The 22,067-nt window shown below is 37.9% G+C and overlaps 3 protein-coding genes and 1 long non-coding RNA gene across 10 annotated transcripts in view; 1 reads left to right on the top strand and 3 right to left on the bottom strand.

Moving 5' to 3' along the window:
* Nucleotides 1-3,888: 3,888 nt before the first annotated feature.
* On the bottom strand, nucleotides 3,889-8,486 carry LOC103383555 (uncharacterized). Of its 2 annotated transcripts, none has more exons than XM_008316735.3 (5): nucleotides 7,787-8,486; nucleotides 6,296-6,540; nucleotides 5,668-5,997; nucleotides 5,151-5,305; nucleotides 3,889-4,278 (listed from the first exon to the last, which is right to left on the bottom strand). In XM_008316735.3, exons 2-5 carry the CDS (start codon nucleotides 6,348-6,350, stop codon nucleotides 4,177-4,179), a joined length of 642 nt encoding a protein of 213 aa, XP_008314957.1. In that variant the 5' UTR covers nucleotides 6,351-6,540; nucleotides 7,787-8,486; the 3' UTR covers nucleotides 3,889-4,176. The 2 variants fall into 2 exon arrangements, with proteins under 2 accessions (XP_008314957.1, XP_008314958.1); XM_008316736.3 differs by having other exon boundaries at nucleotides 7,803-8,486.
* Nucleotides 4,285-4,762, top strand: LOC112487545 (uncharacterized). Its single transcript, XR_003050716.1, has 2 exons — nucleotides 4,285-4,475; nucleotides 4,513-4,762. It is a non-coding gene; the product is annotated as an uncharacterized LOC112487545 (long non-coding RNA).
* Nucleotides 8,487-9,330: 844 nt separating the features above from the next.
* On the bottom strand, nucleotides 9,331-19,356 carry LOC103383556 (V-set domain-containing T-cell activation inhibitor 1). The gene is made up of 8 exons (XM_008316737.3): nucleotides 19,217-19,356; nucleotides 15,286-15,365; nucleotides 14,859-15,194; nucleotides 13,407-13,715; nucleotides 12,679-12,804; nucleotides 11,382-11,429; nucleotides 10,951-11,003; nucleotides 9,331-10,855 (listed from the first exon to the last, which is right to left on the bottom strand). Exons 2-7 carry the CDS (start codon nucleotides 15,353-15,355, stop codon nucleotides 10,960-10,962), a joined length of 933 nt encoding a protein of 310 aa, XP_008314959.1. The 5' UTR covers nucleotides 15,356-15,365; nucleotides 19,217-19,356; the 3' UTR covers nucleotides 9,331-10,855; nucleotides 10,951-10,959.
* Nucleotides 19,357-20,527: 1,171 nt separating this feature from the next.
* Nucleotides 20,528-22,067, bottom strand: part of jpt1a (Jupiter microtubule associated homolog 1a) — a 6,716-nt gene continuing 5,176 nt past the window's right edge. The window contains exon 6 of one of the 6 annotated variants that reach the window (XM_025058800.1): nucleotides 20,528-22,018. In XM_025058800.1, coding sequence (XP_024914568.1) covers nucleotides 21,535-22,018 — 484 coding nt within the window. In that variant the 3' untranslated portion in view covers nucleotides 20,528-21,534. Of the gene's footprint in view, nucleotides 22,023-22,067 lie in introns of all 6 variants that reach the window. The other 5 variants (XM_025058802.1, XM_017035604.2, XM_017035603.2 and 2 more) reach the window with 5 other exon arrangements.

Here is a 22,067-nt window from a genome sequence, read left to right as displayed (position 1 = left end):
ATCGGAGTGATGACAACGTATTCATGAGGATCACTGAGCATATCTCCTGCCTGTTCATTTTCAAAACTATAGATAACATTCTATTGGCTGTTGTTAGCTTACGTTGCCCATTATCCAGCTTATCTGTGCATCGTTCTCTCTCTGATTCACTTTTGGCTGAAAATGAGTAGAGTACGGAGTTATTCTATACCAGTATTTTTCAACCTTAGGATCGTGACCCCTAAGGTTGAAAAATAAAATGAAAAATTTGGGGTCCCCTGAAATTCAAATGGGGTCGTCTGAAAACCACAAAAAAAAAAAAATCAAACAACTGTGTTCTAACACTTCTATGAGTATTAAATGGAATTCAAATAAAATGCAGTGTATAGAAATATCTGAGCTGGCTCATCTTGATTGACAGTAGTGATCATGTGACCTAAAAATAATATAAAATGCCTTTGGAATGGCCAGATTTTTCTGATGTTGAAAAACAAACTTAATTACTCTTGGAGAAACAGGTTCAGACCAGTCAGACGTTTAGACTGGATTAGACTGGATGTCTAATATTTGGCCAGACAGTAAGACACTGAAGTGTCTGTGTCACGGTGTGTCACGGTGTGTCACGGTGTTTCACGACTTCCTGTGACATTACAGGGAAAAAAAGTCTAAATAAATTTGCTGTAAAACTGCGTCTAGGTCGTTGCTTTCTTCCCGTGTACGACAAAAGCCAAAGTGACCCATTAGATAAACCTGATTTCCTACAGTGAGAAGTTTCCAAATGAATACATTCTTTGTTGATTGTTCCTTTAAGTGTGTTTTCACTGTGGTCTTGTCTGAGCGCAGGTGCAGCAGTGAGACACTCCAGACACCGCAAGAGACAGTTAATGATAAGATTTCCTCAAACAGCCCAGTATCACGATCTAAGTGTGACAGCTTCTCCATATTTAGCGCACAGAATGTCAAGTACTGCATCTGTTCTTTGTTTGTTTGTTTATAAAAAAAAGGACATTAATGAACAAAATGACTTATTAACAAGGTAACTAACCTCAAGAAGTTGACTTGGAGTACAGATATTTTTTAATTAGTTGTTTTAAAAAAACAATCTGTGTTTGCTCAACATATCATCTGAGGCGAAAGATGATATGTTGAGCAAACACAGAATGAATGTGCTAGAATACAAGAAAAAAAAAGTATGCCTATGGAAAATCATGACAAAAAATAAAAAACATATAATGCTTATTGTTCTGGGCAAAACTGAGGCGCTCGTCCCTGGTGCTGTACACTCATCCACAATGCAATAATAAGAAAACTTGTGTTAAATACAAATGAAAAAGGTTTCATCCTGAATCAATTTGAACAGCCTGCTAAGAGGTAAAACATGTTGTGGGGAAACTCATCTATATAATGGATTTATCTATGAAAAATGTATGCAGTTCTTTCAGATGTATTGTGTTAATTACCTCTATCTGTCGTATCAATATGACATGAACATACTGCATGTATATGCTGACATAATGTAGTAGTCAAAGTAGCATACAAACTCTGAGCATCTGAAGAAAAAGTACAATTAAAAGGCTAACTACGTCAACAGCATTAAATCACATCTCATGACATTAATAACATGACAGTAGACGGCAGCAGCCTTACCTGGATTAGGAGTCTTCTTCATGTCCACGGCTGGTCTCTTCACACCGGAATCTCTGGTAAACCTGTCTGACCTTTGGTCTTTAAGCTACAGTCCACTCCAGTCCACTAATGTTGCGCGATTCCACTTCCTTGCGTGATGGCACGGAGTGACTGCAGGCGGCGCAGATGCAGATATGCCGTGTGATCCACAGAGCGCATCGATGTGCACCACTACAGGGGGATGCTGGGACTGAGAGCCCCCGACCACTCCACCATGAAAAGTGAGCCCACAAGTGCGGGGAGGGGGAGTGGAGATGTGCCGTCGATGCGTCTTTACGCACACGGTCAGAACGGAGTCCATCCAAGGAGTCCTGTCGTCGGACTGTGTTTATGGTCTCGTGTATTGACATCATTTAGAACTTTTAGCCCTTTCTGTCGACAGAGGTCTGCATGACATTAAACGGTGGTCAACAGTGGGTCCAGAACAGATTTTTCTTCTGGAAGTTGCAAAGTAGAGCTACATGGATCTTTGAAACAGAAGAAAAAAAAATCTGAAGTAAAGCCCAATCCACTAAACAAAATTATAAACCAAGAAAATGGGAAGTGGTTGTAAAAACTAGGGTAGGATTGAAAAAAAAAACAGTCAGAGTACTAAGAATGTTAATTATACACTAAAGAGTCGTTTGACTTCTTTTAATTCCACAAACTACAAAAGGCCAAACACGAAAAACCAAACGGAAGTCGTTTACAAGTCAGAGCCGTTTCACACCGCGTTGCCAATTATCACTGTAGAAACAAGCATCTTGGCTTAGAAAACTTTCGAAAGATATACCGTATATTGCGTTTATATTGTACATTTCGTGTGAATTTGGAACAACTGGTTCAATAAACGAGCTCTGCCCGATGTTCACATATTTCACACTTAAACTAATGTAAAAGACTTACTTTTGTGGACTGTTGTGGGCTGCTGCAACAGTGGAACTGGACAAGCTAGTTAGCTAGCTAATTCTTGTTTACTACACATGAACAACACGAGTTTCCCTAAATGGACGACTACACTGCGTCAATAAGAACAAAAACGCCACGCTTTTAGAACCTGCGAGTTAAGGTCCCGAACCATTACTAACGTCGCTTATAATACGCAGACTTTGCAACCGTAGTTACATATTGAACAGGTGCATCTAATCCCAGTAATTATCAGGAAATGACGTGTTTTTGTAATTCTGCATAACGTAACTTGATCTAAACAAATCTAGTGGCCATCGCCTGAATTTCTGGATTGTTGGGCATTTGTTTTCAACTTCTTTTTACCTTTCTGTGAAAGAATATCTTTTTAGTTGGTGGACAAAACAACATTTAAAGGTCATTTTTAAGTGTTTTTAAGTAGTTTAATCTTTATTCTAACATGACTTAACTCTAACATGACGTGTATAGAGTATGTATATGTATGATTCTGTCAGTCCAAATACTACAACTATGACCAACAACAAAATATATATATCAAAGTATTGTAACAAAGTATTGATTTCAAAAAACAAAGTATTGTAACAAAGTATTGATTTCAAAATTAGTTTTCTGCCCACTCGAACCTAACTATAGTGTATGTAAAAGACGTAGTGTGATCGCCGCCTAATGCTGCCCTCTACTGGTTGTAGGTCGACTGAAAATGGTGCAACATCACAAACTCCCATTCTTTTTCTTTGTTTTCTCATAGTTTTTAAAAAAGGGTAGTAATTAAATAACTTACCAGGATTATTGTTTGTCGAGTGTCAGTTTTTACTTTATAAATTGTAGCGTAAATTATCGTTTACATTTAATATAAGTATGTTCTTTCAGAATTATTAATTGTAAGACTAATTGGAAATACACAGCCAAACCTTAGAACGAATACGATTTTTTGAAACTGGTATCTGCAGTAAATTAGTGTGTGTGTGCGCACACGCACACCTGTGTACGTGTAGGGCCTGTGGCTAGGAAGTGGTTTTGTTTTTCGTCAGACAGTGTGATGACAACAGCAGACTCAGGTTCTGCTGTGAGACAAGGCTTCTGGACACGATAAAAATATTTAAGAAGTAAGCTCAACTGTGCTCTTCCCACAGCTGTATATCACCAAAAAAAAGTCCAATATAATCACATATATGCAGTTTTCATAGATCTATTCAAATTGTTAATAAATTGTAAATATTGATACTTCCTTGTAACGTCACGGGTCTTTTTAACCAGTTGCTGTACATTGAAATAACCAAATAAATATTATGAGCGTTAAAAAAAATGACCATGAAATGTGGAACGCAATAATTATTTAATAATAACTATGATTTAAAGAAACATGATGTTAAGACTTTCCCATGTGCCAATAATAATGGACAATAATATAATAATAATTTGTTGGGGAATTGAAATAGCACTTCTTTTCTGGTCAATTACAGTACAATAAAGGTTATAAAAGAAAAAAACAGGAAACAAGTAAAGAGAAGATTAAATTACACAATCTCTGTGTTTTACATTTATATACAGTATTTTGAATTAAAAAACAAAACAAAACATCACATACTAATAGGGCCACTCTGGTTACTCTGGTGCAGCTACAGGCTGTGGGCGGTTCTTGGTCATGATTTCATACACATCTTCTGGTGGAGCTCCTGATGTTGTTTTGCCATTACAGTGTTTCATCTGTTGGTCAAAATATAAATAAAATACAAGGTTATAATACTTTGGAATTTCCAAAAGAGTTTTATTTTATTTTTGTTATATTTACTTTTCTTTAATTTGGTTAGTTTAGTTTTTCTTTAGGTTATTTGTCAGGTTTAGGATTCAAGTCCACAATATAGCAGGCTGAAGTGCAAAATGTCTATAATACTGTCTGTGAGGTTAGATGCTATTAGCGGGAAGAGGTATAATACTGAGGTTAGATGCTATTAGCGGGAAGAGTCAACTCAGCAATAGGCTAAAGACACAGCTAAAATAATAATAATAATGATAATAATAGAAACCCATTCGTCAGACATGAGTCTGATGAAGCTCAAAAACATGAAATCTGAAAAAAACAAAAATCAAGGAAAACAAATGTTTATTAACGGAATATAAGTATAAGTATGAAAAGTAAAATGCAATGATGGAATCTATATTCCTTATCATTAAAACAGAAAAATCTAAATAAAAACAAACCCAAAGCTGTTGCAACAGATGTTGTAAAAGGACTGAAGGGAAAAGTCACATGAAGTTAACATTCCTAGTTGGCCCAGAGTAGATATTGTATGTTAAGTGCGGCTAGACGTGCAGAAACACAGGCGTCTCAGGTAGTGGAGCTCATCTGAGATCGACTGAACATCAGTGGGAACATGTTCAGTTTCAGCAGTGTTTTGGGAGACAGACCATGGTCGTTCTCAATGGTAAAACTAGGAGTCAAGACAGTTTCCAAAACGCCAGCATCGATTTTCAATACATCTGACACAAAGCTTCGCCTCATGGACCTGCATCACTCAGAGTAGCGCGAGCTTAAAGTAGCTGCTCAGCTCAGGTATGAAATAATTGTCTGTACTCACTTTTATTATCAGCAGGATGACAACCGTGGTTAAAAATATGCTGATGGCACTGGTGGCAACGGTGATTAACAGCAGCGGTGGATGTTCCTCATTGGGGGAAAGAGGCATATTTCTCAGTGGGGGATGTGCTAGCACTGTAGCCTGAAATGAGGTAACTGTAAACAGGGCTGTGGTGAATGAATTGCACTTCATCTTCATGCAAATGATAAACATTTGACCAAAGGAAGACACAAGTATGGCTGCTTCATCTATTCAATTGTGGTTACATTCTTAAAATATGCAGGGGTAATAATACTGAATGAAACAATATTTAAAAATTAAAATATAAAATAATGTTACTATATTGAACAAGTGTTTTGTTACATAAAGTTGATATAATGTTTTGCAATTGCACACAATGATTTTTCAATGGCATTTTTGTTTTTTAATTGTAAGCACAGTAGTGTATGGACGGAATGTAATTCATATTTGCAGACTAGCTGTCATCGTCAGCATGAGCAAGAAAAAAAAAACGCACCTGATATAAAAAGTGTGTAGTCATTACATACAACTTCAGCATCAATGTCTTTGTAGACACATTTGTAGATGCCAGAGTCGTTTGTGTTCAGATATTGGATGGTGATAGTGTGGTTCCGCAGAGATCCTTTTGTCATCAGCCTGTTTAAGTATCTCGTGCGTGGCTGGATACTTTCTTTATCTGAGTGGAAGTGATAAAACAGCACCTCTTCCTTCACTGGTGAATAATGATACAGATACATCCCAGGAAAACCATCAATGGAACTTGGACATTTGGTGAAGCAACACTCAAAGGTGACGTTCTCTCCAGGCCGTTTCCAAATGACATTATCTTGTGGATTACAGGAAAATTAAAATTAGAAAATGTACTTAAAAATTAACTGACAACAATTTTAACAGATGTCACATACATACAGTATATGACTATACTATATACTATATATATATATGTCCGTATATACAGATGAATGAATATATTTGTTAGATTTTAGCTTTAGGTTGTTTTTAAATACTGAAACTAAGGTTGCTGGCACTGGTCAACAGCAATAATATTTACAATCAGGAAACATATTAATATGTAAGATACTGAAAAAGCAGTAGAAAAAAGAGAACAAACCTCTTAGACTTACCTCCGTGTGCAGTGAGACAGAGCAGCAGAACAGACCAGAGTAGACGCACCATCATGCAACACTGGCTGTTTACTGCTTGTGTTTCTCACATAAATACAACCATGCTTCCTGTACAGTTTGATGTGGGTTGAAGACACACAACGTGCAAGTCAAAAGCTCGGTTTCACTCAATCTGCTGCAGCACCTGAACAGTCGTCTAACCTTTAAGGTGTGCTGGAGTGTAACGCTGGGGAAATGGTGAAAACCTGATAATGGAAAATACAGAAAAAGTTGAAGAGAGGTTAGAGAACTCAAAGAGTGTGAGTCCAATCTGTGTCACGGGAAAACAAATTATGAATTACCTTATTAATATAAATACAAATCATTTGAAAAATATATTAAAATAATTACATATATTAATAATATTAAATAAAACACTACTAGTTGCTGGTATATTTTGCCTTAATCCCATTGCATTGATATACGGGCCTGTGAAACAGATGATTTCATTCAAACGTTAAAAAAACAACAACAGCAGAATCGTTACAAAAATCTTTCCACCCTAAACTTTTTTTCCCCCACTACATCAACCAGTGGTTGTTTAAACTACAAGGTGAGATTGCCCCCTGCTGGAAGGGAATAAAAACAACCATAAGCTTAAAGACTAGTCGTGGCCATTTGTAGCACGATTGTTAATCTTCGTCTCGTAAGTCGCTTTGAATAAAAGCGTCTGCTAAATGCATAAATGTGACGAGACTCTTTTTCGTGGCAGTTCCCTGAGTTTAAGACGTGAAAAATATTAAGATCAAAAATGGCTTTCAGTCCGTATGGTTCAGAAACCTCTCACACACATATCCAACGCAATAAACACGAAAACAAAAAGGGACAAATTACAGTCATGAGTCAAAAAAGTGAAAATAAGTCAAATAGTTCTAATACAAATGTTATATTTCAAAGATTATTTCATAACGAAAACATTTTAGGACATTCCCTGAACGTCTGAATAAACTTCTCCTTGTATATTTTGGTTTTGAAATCAGGACAAACGTCATATTATTACAGATTTGCAGTAGGTTTTAATCTAGCTATGTCCGTCATTTCCTCTTTCACTGAAAGGGAAGAGGGGTTTACCCAGAACTCTGAATTCCAGTTTTAAGATGACAGATTTTATTCCCAGAAACCCAATCAGTCTTTGTAATAAATTCCAAACATGCTAACTCACCTCTGTGTTCAGATTTTGTAAAAAAAAAACAAAAAAAAATCAACACATGCTCTGTGGAAAACATCACTAATCATTGGAGATCCAACCAGTTAAGTCACAAGTCGCATTCTTATCTGCTGATCTTTCTGAAGATTTCGAAATATTTGACGAGTATCTGGTATTTTCATTATTCATGGTCATTTTTTTAAACAGTCTAGATTCACATGTTTGTATGCCAACACCTGTAATTATGTTACATTTGGGAAGAAAACGGACTATAAACTACTTTTCGTAGTTTATAGTCAGCTCACCGTTGTTCTATATTACCATTTGACCAACAGATGGCAGAATCGCCAACGATTTCGAGCCTGTAATCTCCACTGTGAAAATTCTGTCGGTATCTCAGCTTCTTCCGGTCAGATCAGCCATCAAGTGCTGGACTTTAAAAATCTTTATTCTCCATCAGTCCGTGTATTTTTTCCTGTTCCTAGAAACTGCTCCGTAGAACTCTAAGGCCTTCTTCTGCTGTTTGTTTATCGAGTTCCACTTGACGTTGATTGATACCAAGTTTTTAACTGAAAAAAGTCCAATTATCTCTTAAATACATTCTAACAAACGGGGAGAGACGCGTACTGCATATTCAATTATTCCCCCGTTTATCGTTTCTGTAATATGAAGTCGAAACAGCCGGTATTTTTTGCGCACACTAAAGGAAACCATTTTGCTTTCGCTAACACTGCTGAGCTCCACAATTCTTCACTAACGTCAAGAGTGTATTTGTGGAAGTTTCAACTTCCGGTCAAACGACCGCCTTGCGTCAGAGCAGATTCCCTAAGTACAGGGCAGTGGGTTCGTGTACGGCTTCACCGACGTTTTGAAAGTAACTGCGTTTTTTGAGTAATACTATTGCATTGTTATTTTTGTATTTTTCCATGTTATTACGTACATCATTAGAATTAGTCACAAATAAAAGTAAGCCTGAAACACACACTTCAACCTGCCGTGAATGGCTTCACTACATATTTAAAAACGTTGACCTATTTGGTTAAATTAAGATTAATTATAATTATTTACAATCGCAATCAGTCGTCACTATCCATGATTGTAATGGTCCACAGCTACTATTCTGTTACACTTTTGGATGAAAGTTCAAATGAGAGTTTGGGAGTCCACAATTTTTTCAGATCTTTTTTCAACACGAAAAAGGAGCAGAAGATTATCTGGTTATCTTTCAAGTGGAATGAGACACAGGAGATTCCTATTGTCCCTGAAGCAGAAAAAAGACAAACATGTCTACAGTACATGGTTTAATGAAAGCAAGCTAATCCGGAAGAAGGAAAGAAACGACATCTTTGTTAACGGACAAGTTGATTCGTGTCAAACTAACAAAGCTCACCCACATGGAGTTGTGGGTGGATGTTTGTGACCAGCTCAACCTGAGAACATTTTATTTTATTTTTTTAAAGTGTGAATAGTGTTTAATACTATGTGAAGTTGCCTAACAGACTACAACCCGTGAATTTGAATGCTTATGCAACTGGCAGTGCTCTAACATCAATTGCACATTATGACAGTGTTTCTCAAAGTGAGCGGACGTCTACCACTGGTGGTACATAGGGAATTCTGATTTCAATAAAGATTGGTTGACACCCATAGTTGGTAAATACAGCTCTCACAAAGTGGAATTCTCTTACCCAAATGCAGAGGAGTGATAGAAGAAAATACTACTAATAATAAAAATAATAAAAAGATAAATAAATATACTGTGCTTAGCTGAACAGGATACATGTGTGCTGCTGTGTTTAAATGCTGGTCATACTCATGGTGTTTAACATTTGACATACAATACTCCACATTTTCTGGTATAAAAATATTTTATTTAAAACAAAACACCAAGATCACAGTTTAGACAGTGGATGTTAATCATCACAAAATGAACATTGGACAACATGAAAATTCTGGCTGTAATATAAAATCATAAATGTACATAAAATCCATACAAAAATATATACAATTTAAAAAAAAGTTAGGATGACTTGTGGTCTGGCTTCATGGTTATTAATTAAAGGATTTTTAAAAACATGTTTGAGTTTCTGCTCAAAGGTGAATCATTAGCCCTCAGTATGTGATTCATTTTATCTCGAAATTGTAGGACTGATTCATCACACAACGCCTTTTAGCACTGTCTACAATGCCAAGAATATTTATATTATATTATATTATATTATATTATTAAAGACAGAAACAAGGTACAGTTAGATCACAGTTGGAGCAGGATATAAATACGGCTCCCCTTGGTAATGGTTTAAAAGCAGAGGCTCAGTTTCGTTGTATCCTCGTGGTACAATGACAATACAGACCATAAAAAGATTTTAAAAAAACAGTGAGCTTTTAATCAGTGCTGCCATCGGTGTGGGGGAAAAACAACGTAATTTTTGTTGTATTACCGGTTGTACTAGTAGTTGAACTACTAGTTGTACTACTAGTTGTACTACTGGTTGTATTACTTTACATGGGAAAGAAAGCGTGGATCATGTGAGACACTGAAAAAGTAGAAGCAAATCTGTCTGCCGAACATTTTGTCTACCACAAAAAGGATATGAAATTTGCCATTTATGTAGCCTTAAATATCAGGCTGTGGCCCCATGACAGTTTTATTTCTTCATTTTAAAACCCCAACATATGATGAACTCACACAATTCCTGAAAAAAATCCCAGTGAAACAGTGTGTGACTTGTTTCTTCATTATATAATCTGTATTCTACATCGTAGAGTTCATTTATTTGGTACACTTATGAAACAAAACAAAAAACTAAATTAAATGAAAGCTGCAGCCTGGGTTCATTTAGAAAATTACAGGCGTCTAGACCAAGTCAAAAAGAGAAACAAAAAATAAAAAAATGTTCAATCAAAACAAACTGCTTCAGTTTCATTCTGACACACACACACACACACACAGAGAGTCAGCCAGGCATTTGAGCTCTTCACACTAAGGTCCACTGAGCATTCAATTCTATGCTTTCATGTTGAAAAAACAAATGCTACATTTACTACGCTGCAGTAAATGGAGTTTTTCAGAACGACAGGGAACCAGGTTAACAGCTGGTCCTGGACCAGTAGCCTTGATCAGATTCTTCACATGTAGCTGCTGGACTTGGCTATACATATATACATTTAACTACAGGTATTTACCAACACATTATGCTGTAAGTAAATGAAGATGACTCACATCTCGGATCAATCATAGGCATAACATACTTCCTTGTTAATGAAAGGACATGTTGTGTGTCTCAGCAGTGGAGTTAGGCAAACAAGAAAGTGTTGATTTCAGCTGCTAGTAGTGTAAATATGTGACAAACACAGTGTGGAATGTTTTTCCCCTGTGGAGAGAAGTAAAGGGTTTTTTTTAGGTCTTCAGTGTAATTTATTGAATAATACTGACAACCTCAGAAGTCGCCGACAACACATCGCTTACCTGCAAACATTACAGCGTTGCTGGCAGCTCTTCATCGATCTCATGTTTGTCACCTGCAGAAGAACGCTCATGTAAAAAAGTGCATAAAAACACACACACACAAAAAGAAAAGAACAAACAAGTTACAGCAGGCATGGGCAAACTATGGCCCGGGGGCCTGATGTGGCCCGTTTGGCTTTTTAATTCGGCCCGCCAAACTTGCCTAAATGATGTTATTACTTTCTATTATCATTATACTTTTGCCTTTTCCCTGCACTTCCCATATTTCAGCAATAGATGGCGTAGGAATGACTCAAAGCATTTTACCATTTTAAACCCTTATGCATGACTTTTAAATGTCATTTGTCCTTGTTCACACAAACGCTCCATCTATTGGGTCCGCCAGTCCAAACGTTTGCCCACGCCTCAGTTAGACTTTATTTAAGACTCACCTCGTTCAATGTCCGAGTAACAAACAGGGACAGCCTTGGGACTGTTACCTGCAAAGGGAAAAGAGATAAACGTGTGTTAGTCAGTTCATGTCATGACAACTTCCTGCTTATATACACAACTGGTACTGTTAGGAACCAACGCCATATTTTAGTCAGCTCACTGAGAGGAGCTGGAGGGATTTCATTCAGCTTTGCTGTTGTCTTAGTTAACCTGTTACGTGCCGTAACTGTAAAGCTACTGTATTGTGATGTAATGTGAGCATCGTCCTGAGATTAGATGCAGAAACTCCTTGGCAACAGGTAGTGAAGCAAAACCTGTGTGGAATGTAATTTTATTTATTAAAATGCTTTAGTTGGTCATTTAGAAAAAAATTGCTAGCATACGTATTCATATTTATATTCAACAAAAAGTGACCCTCGGCTTGTCCCTGCTGTAAACACACATACTTGTACCATACTTGTGGAAAAATCTATTTTGGTTTGTCGTATTTATACATCAGCAGAGTGTCATACACCCTCCGTTTACTGTGTACTTAGCCCAAACAAGTTTTCCAAAGAAAAAACTAATGCATAATACCTGCATAATGAATTCCCCTCTCATTAGGGAGACACACATACCTATTAAGGGTGTTGTGGAGTCTGGTTATGGGACACACACTAGCACCTAGTTCACAATGGAACAGACTACTTACTATACTTCAGGCTGATACTGATCATCAGGTTCACACAATCTGATCCACCTTAACAATGCTTTAGAAAAAGGAATGCTGAATCCTTGCCAGGAATTCTTCTGGTTTTTCCACCTCGATCTTTTTTTTACCTGATTATTTCCTTGTAGCGCTGAATTAGAAACCAAAACAGGTTCGCAGGATTTTAGTAGACTTCTCCTAGACTCATTGAGAAATATCTACATCTAAATAGTGATAACTTAACACTTAACACTAAAACGTTATTACACAGTGACTTATATAGACCAGTGATTCCCAACCACTGTGCCGTGTTTAAAAACTAAAAACAAAAAAAAGATAATCAGAGCTGTTGAAGAAGATCTTTGTGAGTGTCTTTCTTCAATTCCTGCCAGTAAATCAGCGTCGTCCTCAGCTAAACAGGCCGAGATTTTAGTGAATTGTGAGTATATTTAAACTAGAACATTATTATATTTCATTACATATACTTTTTGTGAGATTTTTGGTTGGTGATGTTTTTCTTATGAAAAGAAATAGGTGCCCCGGCACAAAAACAGTTGGAAAACACTGGTATAGACAACAGGTCAGTGAGTGTGTGCGTGTGGACTCACGTTGATATCGCTTGCGACAACGCACCAACACCATGATCATCAGCAGTCCAATGATCAAAGAACCGATCACAACAACAGGAGCCACTATGTTCGTACCTGTGTCTGTCTCTCTGTCTCCAGCGACACCTGCATGATTTCAAATAACAGAGGAGAATTCAGTGCTCTGGGTCATTACATCCAATCAATGAGCAAAACTTCCTGTGTTTAAAATGGGGAGGTTTGGATGACCCGGTTTGAAGTTCCTGTGGAATCTTTTTGTTTCATTTAGTACAGTACATTAACTTTCGCTTTTTACTCCCTTGGCTTGAAGTGAAATCGGACTAAAATGGCCTTCAGAGAAACCAAAAGCCCTGAGCACACAGTCTGGTTAGACTCGCATCAAAACAAAACGTATCTCTTTGTGAAGATCTGAGTTTCAAATCTTAAGGGAGATTAAACACATGCTAGGGCATGTTTTTGTTGTGCGCTGTTCTTTAACAAACAGCCTCCTACTTATTCTCCTACACTAAAAAAACAAACCACCACATCCTACTGCGGCACAAATGGATCCAATTTCTACTTCCTCATTGCGACATAATCCTGAATAAGAAATGGCTTAAACCTCAGTTATATACCAGGGCAGAAGTCCACGCTGAGTCAAATTTCAGTTAAAATGGGGCCATCGATTGCATGCGGTGGCAAATGTGCCAGGAGGCATGAGAAGGCATCAGGTGTGGTGCTCAGCTCACCTTTTTGTATTGGATCAACTTCAAATACGGTTTCATCATCTTTGTCTCCACTGGCATTAAACACCACGCACGTGTAACTGGAGAAAATCGATCCGCGCAGCAAGCTCAACTCGCTAGACAGGTGGACAAGACCATTTGGGGTTCGGTGCACCGTCATGTGGGAGCTCTTTGTCCACTCTGCGTTGCTCTCATCAAACCACCGAATTTGACCTTCTGGGTATCCACCGTAGGCGTCACAGATCAAAACGCTGTCTGACACTCCAGTGAATTTCTCAGGGATGGAGTGAATTATTGGTTTATTGTACCTGGCTGCAAGGAGAAAGGGATAGAGTGAATAAAGAATGAAAACATGTGATAGCATAGATGACTTAGTGACGCACAACAAAGTATCATATTTGTTAATTGTGACTAAAACAAAAAAAAAGAACAAACTTAGAATAAAAGCTAATTTCTATTCTGGTTTTTGTTTCATTATGAAAGAGAAAATACACAGGAAGTTAAATGGACACTGTCTAACTCAGGGAAAAACCCACATATACCATGACAGGAAAGTCCCTTGAACTAATTTTACTTACTTAGGTATCAACCAGTTAAATGGTCTGTGTGAAATGAGTCAAGAGTTCACCACAGTCCGTTGTTGACCCCCCCCCCCAAAAAAAACTGGTTGAGATGTAGATGCAGACCCCCCTCAGACTTTTCTGCATTGAAATGGTGTATGTCTTCCTTTTTGCATAATTCAGAGGTGGACTTCACTGGGTTGCAATGGTTTCTAGATCTCAGTATGCATAGAAACGTCTCTACATTACTATCACACTCTACACGTTGACAGAGTTTTGTTCTGAGAAACTTTATTTTACTGGGAAAATTTACTTTCCTACAAAGTTTACAGCAAAACGGAGAGCAACGTTCAATCCTTGGTTTTCTCTTCAGTTCAACAATTTTTACATTAAAGTGTTTGGTGACTGCACTGATGTATTGAATAAGTTCCCCTGCACCAACTTCCTGACAAATGAAACCTTGTGAAATAGGCCTGCGTAGTCTGAATGTTTAAACTCATGCATGGATGTAAGACTAGCGCTGGGATTAGCCTACAGCTAACGTAGCACGACATGACTGAGAGAGCTCCAGTAATGATGCGTCAGTTGTTCTGTTGTTAGCCTCGTTGAACAGGGCCTGATTCCAAGAACGAGTGTTGGCTTTATCTTTGTCGTTGCTCATGACTTCGAGCTTTCTCGGCTAACTTTAAACTGCTTTCAACCATTCATATTCACATTCTCAATTCAGAGCATCCATCAAACTAATGAACGTGTTTTTTGGGCTGTGGGTCAAAACCGGATTTCTCAGAGAGAGATTTCATTTTTTTTTAATAGTCTCCTCCTAACAAAGAAAACAGAGTTATAACCTGTTCTACTGGTCAACCATAATCCCATAATCTCAGCCATATGTGCTCACCTGTGACCTGGAGGTTGGTGACGGCTTTGCCATCGCCGCTGTCAGTAATCACTTCACATGTAAATGTTCCAGCATCTGCTAACGAAGTGTTATCGATGACAAGAGACACGTCCATGTTCTTTTCATTCCAGGATGGATCTGCCAGCCTAAAGCCTGGTTCCTGCTTGGTGATTTTTCCACTTTGATAGACCAGCAATTTTTTTTCATCTTTCGTCCAGGAAAACATGTCGATTTTTGGATCAACGACCACTTTTGAGGTTTCGACAACACATTTAAGCAGCGTCTTTTGGCCCAACTGTCCCACGTGCTTAGACTCACATGCAACGCTTACAAAAGCTGTAAAAAAGGACAAAGTGTGACAGGAAGTTCATATGATGGATAATCTACTCTGGTGCCAAAGATTTCTGGTATTTTAGTTCGAATTTACCATCTGACAAATCTGCAGCAGCAATCCACACAATCGCAGTAAAAATAAAGACGAGGAAGGTGGGGTCCATGTTTATTCACCTGCAAGGGACGAAAATGAGGCATTTTAGCAAAAAAGGACAAATGCAGGTGACATTTTTTAATCAAATAAAATCAGGCATTTTATTATATTAGTCGCAATGTTTTGAAAATGTGTTGAACACACATTTTTACAATTGTATTTAAGCTTAATTCAGCCACTTAAAAAGACAAAGCCAGATAAAGAGAGACTATGTTGAGTTGGTTCAGTGGTTTCCCAACAACAGTTCACATCACCACATTCACAGCGACTCCTTCCAAACTCCAGTGAACTTTATTTAAACGACCAAGTCCAAATCTTTTAGGAGACATGACTTAAGATGCTTATGCTTCCATGATGTAGCGGTTATCCCGCCTGCCTCACACCTCTGCCTTACAAGGCCGTGGGTTCGAGCCCCAAAGGAACTACAAACTTACACAGGCTGCCTCCTGTGGCAGCCTGTGTAAGTTGCAAAGACTGTGAATTTCCCCATTGTGGAAATTACATTCGTTTTGAGTGACTCATCTAAACTAACATCTGCATATGAGGACTCTAAGGGTCTGGAACAACACAAAGATCTGTTAGAACAAGTCGGGCGAAACTCAGTTTAAACTAGTGCAGCTGTGTGCTAGTGATGATTTATATAAACATCTACTCCTTGTTTCAGGATGCAGAGCTCAACCCACGTTCCCCTGAAGAACTCTCTGAGGTTTAGATTTTATTATATTCCCACCATCTGTAATTTCAACTCAAGCTTCAATTTCAAGTTTATATCTGTGTTCATGTCTCACTGGGTGGGGATTGTTTCCAGACAGTATATAAGTAAAGGACTCAGCCATCCTTAAATATTAGTATACAGTATACCTGTGGTAGAAGACTACTTCATCCACAAAGACACACACAAACACATATCAAACTACTCCTTTGGGAACCACTGCAGTAAGCCAGAGTTCTAGTTCTGTTATAAAAGCACGGAGAAAGAGATGACGGCTACATTTTGTTTATGGAACACACAACACAATACCACAGAGACTCGTTCCTGTCTCTGACCACTGCATATCCTGAATTCTATATCCTGAACTCTAACTTAAATCTCGATCCAAGTGTTTCCCATCCTTTTTTGAGCCACGGCCCATATATATTACCACGGCCCATAATAATCTTCTAGATTAAATGACCTCATAATTGACTAAAATCCCGGCCTGTTTAGTTGAAGACAACGCTGGTATACTGGCAGGAATTGAAGAAAGACACTCACAAAGATCTTCTTCAACACCTCTGATATATATATTTTTTTCATACCCATCTGCTGCCACCTAAGAGAAGAGCGCAACAATGGTTGGGAATAACTGCTCTATCCAGAGTTTTGTAATGACAAAGAATCTCTAGGGATCAAAAACAAAAAATTCTGATTCTGGTTCTAAATGTGATTCTGATGAGCTGTGGGATCTGTTTAGTTTAAGTTGTTGTAATTAAGTCTGGGGTCCAATATAAGTGTAAGATTGGAGAAAATAAAAACATAATCTCTATTTTACCAAGTTTATTTTGCCCAATATTTAAATAAATAAAAAAATCTGTTTGGTGGCTGCACCAACTGGTGTAAACTTTTCTGCCTTTAACCATCGTTGGACTTCCTCAAAAAAAAAAAAAAAAATAGAAAAAAAAAGAGAACTAACTCTTGGTCAGAATGACGGAACTTGGACTTCCTTCCTCATTTAGGGTTTTATAAGACAATTGTTATTGTTTCAGGTAAAACAAGGCAATAAAACAATAATCAACTCAGAAGAATTTTAACATAAAATAAAAAACTATGAAGAAAACATCAGTGTGTTGTAGTTTTAGGTTGATTTCTGTTGATTTCACTGAACAGATTTTCACTGATTTCACTCAGGAACTTAAACAGTTTTAAATAATCAGAGCAGCTGTGATACAATTATGTTTAACTCAGTTGGAGCACAAACTGAAATAAATTTGATATTGAAGGAAGTGATGGAAAAATTCAACATTGAAATTTAATTGAAATTGAAATACCACTGAGGTGCTCTGAGCATGGCACCGTCCCCACACACTGCCCCCTGCTGTCTTTTGGTTGTGTGCCGTGGTGTGCTGCGTCACAATGACAAGGAGGTCACTTTACTTCCCTTTCCTTTTTTGAGAACTGTCTGGAGCTGAGTCATATAGAATGTACTGCATCAAGTATGAATTTAAGGGTTTAAGACTGTGACACCAAAGCATGGGTGTGAACCTCAGTCTGGTTCAGGGGCCACATACGACCTGGATTAGTTGTCAAGTGGGCCGGACCAGTACAATCAAAACATAACTACCTATAAATAACAATAAGTTAATGTTTTCCATCCGCAAATAAGGACAAGAACATACAAAATAATTACATTAAATCAAATATAATTTGCCAAAAATCACCAACATGAAGTGTTTATGCATTATTTTCACTTTCAAAATTCATCGAGCGGCCGGATTGAAACCCCCAGTTTTGGCCCGCGGGCCTTATGTTTGACACCCCTGCACTAAAGGCTTTTGTACCATTCAGTACACAATCCTGGTGTATCGTAGGTGGAGAGTAGGTCAAAGTCCAGACTCATACTGTCAGTCTGAGAGGTAATGAGGAGCGAGGTCTTAGATTGGTTTATCACAGAGGAGAAAAACCTTGTAGTTAATATAGTGTTTGACCAGTAGCCAGTGGGCATTGATTGGTCAGTGTGATGTGTTTCTGGGGTTAATGCTAATGAGGACTGTGGCAGTAGAGCTGCATTGCTGCCGGTCAAGGATATTACTTGGCAACACACACGATTGCGTATGCAGTAACAGATACAGGAGGTAATCAACACGGGACTTTACAGCAGTATCAGGAAGAGATAACCGTAGGCTGGGAATTTTTGATAACTGAAAAAAAAAAGTGGATTTAGTGATTGATTTTCATGTGAGTGCATGAAGGAGTCAAAGCTATAGCTCTACAAATTCAAGATTTAGATCCTGGCACTCTTGCTACAGGTGTATTTAGGGGATGTGTTTCACACCAGGTAAAAACCTGCTCTGTTTCCATTCCCAACGACTGTAACTGAACTACCAGCATAGCTCGAGGCATGACAACAAGGATAAAACTTCATCAAATTCAAGTGTTATTTGTATTTCCTATTTCAAATTAAGTGTTAATGGATTTCATAATTTATGTATTTTACAAATATTGTAATAACCAGTGTTTATGTGATTTCCGTTGTTTACAATCAGGAGTATTTTGCATTATTAGTATAAACTCAATATCATATTATTATTCATATTATTCATATTATTATTATTATTAATATATAGTATTGTATATACATTCCTCTGTTTCATCAAGTATGAGTTTTTAGGGGAATAATTTTAATTTTATTCTAAAAGTTATAAAGTCAATTGAGGCAAAATATGTCAATTGTAAATCTGGGCTTTAGAATAAACATCGACTTATTGCTTAAGTTTTGCTGTCAGGTCTTAGTGATGCGGTCTGAATAAACCCAACTGAAAATAATTCATTCTTCACTTTGGTCCAGATTTGCATAAAAACGTCCAATATTTACATGCCATAAAGGCGGAGAGGCGAAGTGACAGCTGTACTTTAGACCGAGTACAGTCGTAAAATCAGGGAACAGAGAACAACAACACATACATTTCTACAAATGCACCAAACAAATACAGTTTAAGCAAAGAGGATAATCTCATGTTACAGTTCGACACGTGGACAGCTGCGAGAGAATTAAAAGAAAAAAAAAAAAATTTCGCAAAAAGACTTCGCTACTCCGCCTCGTCACGACAGTATTTTTTTTTAAAAACAAACAACAGTTTTCTATGTCATGTTCTAAAACATGGGTTGACTTACCGCACAAGCTCCTCTCTCAGCAACGGCACAGAAAGTACTGAGACATCGACTGTTGGCAGAACACAGACCTTCGGTGTACTTTCACTTTCATAATGACAGCGGGGAGTGAGACTAAACTAAACATACAACGATCCAAACATCGCCAACTTTGGACCTTATTGTGATTGTTAAGCTAGTGTAGTTGCTGTGCCACATATCTGCTGAGACCACGAAAAAATGGGGTTTTCTTGTTGCCAGATTTCCTGAGGAAAGGATTAAGGACAAAAGATTTCAGCCCCCCTCCCGCGACCCTAAAGCGCACACACTTTCCCTTTCAAATGAAAAAACCCCCAATTAAAACAAACTTTCCCTTTCAACAATAACACTGCTATGTTAGGTCACTGCATGTTTATATTAGATATACAGAGTATCGCTGGCCTTAGTGAAAACAACCATTCGCACTCTGTTGGTGAAAACAACACTTAATACTACTTAGTACAGAGACTATACATTTGTGCACATTTGGTCGCAAAAGCAGCTGTGGGACTATTTTATAATTTTGACGTTTTTATTTAGAATACATTAATAAAAAAAACCCAAAGTGATTGTTTTGATTTATTTGAATCTCATTTGTCACATTTGAATGATTATTTAAAATCATTTTATTTCTCTTCCTTTATTCCATCATTCATTTCATTTTTAAACTGGCAATATATTCATGTAAAATTTAAGTTTAGAAAAAATACCAAAAAAAGGAAAGTTTAAATAGTATTTTAGGGATTGAGTCTCTGTCTAGACTACAATATTACATTAAACTGACCTCTGTGGACATCAATAAGAGACCAGACAGAGGTCATTCTTTGTTGTTCCTTGTTGATGTCAAAGGTCAGATGGAGCAACCATACATGGACTTATGTCCGTATCATCATTATTTAATAAATTAAGTTCCTATTGTAGCAAGTAAATTTGCCTTAGTTCATCTAGGATGCTTTCCAGAAGGTAACGTTATCTAGAAAACAGATATCAGCTCATCCTGTTTGTTACGTTGGCCATGGAAACCTTCTCCTAACTGTTGATGACCCTTCATTGTTTTTGTCTGTAATCCCTCTTCAAGGCCACACTTTGATAGTCCATTGTATCCCCAGCAGATGATAGAAACATGCAGTTTTGTCTAGACTGCAAAGTTAAATGAAAACAATAGATTCCAATCTTCCAAGTTTTCCTTTTCTTTTTCAGGACTTGGACTGAATCACAAACGAGTAATTAATCCCACAGCCTGCAGGCATGTGGGACAAAAGAAAAACAGAAACTAATACACTCAACACAAAAGCACATTGTCAAGATTTTTTTTTAATGGGGATTCTTTTTCCTGCGCCAATTTTTTAAATTCATTTCTTGCAGTAACTTAAAGTCAGCAATGTGGATTGGAGGGAATGAAGAGACAACGCCTGCATCACAACACTCATTAAAAATGAATACCACTGGAGACGTCCTGAAACGATGTTGTTCTTAAACGACAGCTGGCTGACGTAGCAGCCAATCACATGACTCAACAATACAGTAGCAAGCACAGCGAGGAGTTCAAATTTTGGTTTGAAGAACGAGACATGAAATCTACAATTAAACGCAGCCTGTAGCTCTGAGTGAGCAGGATCTGTAGGAAATCAAAGTGGGTTACAGAAATATTTTAAAAAAAGGCTGAGTTGTCATAAGGTCACTTTCCATATCAAGGATAAGAAAACTGAAAACACACAAGTGCCTTGACCAACAATATTCCACTGTCCAGGTGACACCGGTAGTATACAGTATGAGGTAACCCAGCCAGGTATGTTAATGTAGCCTTACACACAAACAGGAACAGTTAATTGTGAGTATAATTACTTCATAAAATCACTGGGCGATCAAGACTGCCACTGGGGTAACGCTAAGCTAAGTGACCACTATTTAAAAAAAGAAAGGCCTAGTTCAACTGTGTAAGCCGACAACAACTGATGAAGACAAACGCTTGCATCCTTCCGATCAAAATTACAGTAATCCTGTAATTGTGGAATTACATTTGGCCCCCAGGTGGACAGTAGTGGTAATAGTTATCAGTAGAAAGATTCCAACTTCATGCAACGACAATACGACGTTCATTTCACAAAAGAGAAACGACTAACAAATGGATTGAGCTTTTTAAAAATCTTCACAGTAACTGCTTCATCTCACATTCACACACTACACGTGAGTTGTGCATGCACAATGAGTCAAAACTGCAACACAGTGCAAAAGGAACAGCTTCGTTGTTGCTTGTGTTCTACAAACCATTTGAAGAATCGCATACAGCTCGTGCTGCTGCATTAAAATATGGGGTGAGGGTGGGAGAGGAGGCGGGAGGGGAGGGGAGGTGGAAGGGCTGACCACAGGCTGATAGAACAACTGTCATCCTTGTGCCATTTCTGACAGGCATAATGCATTACAGCGGCAAAGGCAGATGTTGAATCATATACATAGAAATACATAAAGTGCTTTTGTCCAACTGAATAATAACAACAATAAAAACAGTACAAAAACGGTTCCAAAAAGGTTTTTTTCTTAAAAAAAAAAACAATGCACTTAGAGATATGGAGGGAACAGGTGTCTGGTTTATGGTAAAAAAAAAAAAATGGAATGGAAATCCTTGTTTGAAAAATGATAAAGAACACTTCAGGAGGAGCAGTTGGTGAGAATTCAACCCAGGATAAGGCTGGACTTGCCGCCCGGAGGATTTCTGCGGCCTGACTGAGGTCCTGCAGCTGCTTCTTCTGCTCCTGGAGCCTCGTCCTCCTGCTGCTGCTGCTGCTGCTGCCGGGGCGGGGGGGGGGCTGCGACCCTTTTTTTAAAAAGGCTCCAC

This window comes from Cynoglossus semilaevis, chromosome 9 (assembly GCF_000523025.1).
Source record: "Cynoglossus semilaevis isolate Cse_v1.0 chromosome 9, Cse_v1.0, whole genome shotgun sequence".
Classification (NCBI taxonomy): domain Eukaryota; kingdom Metazoa; phylum Chordata; class Actinopteri; order Pleuronectiformes; family Cynoglossidae; genus Cynoglossus; species Cynoglossus semilaevis.
This window is presented reverse-complemented; position numbering and strand designations above follow the sequence as displayed.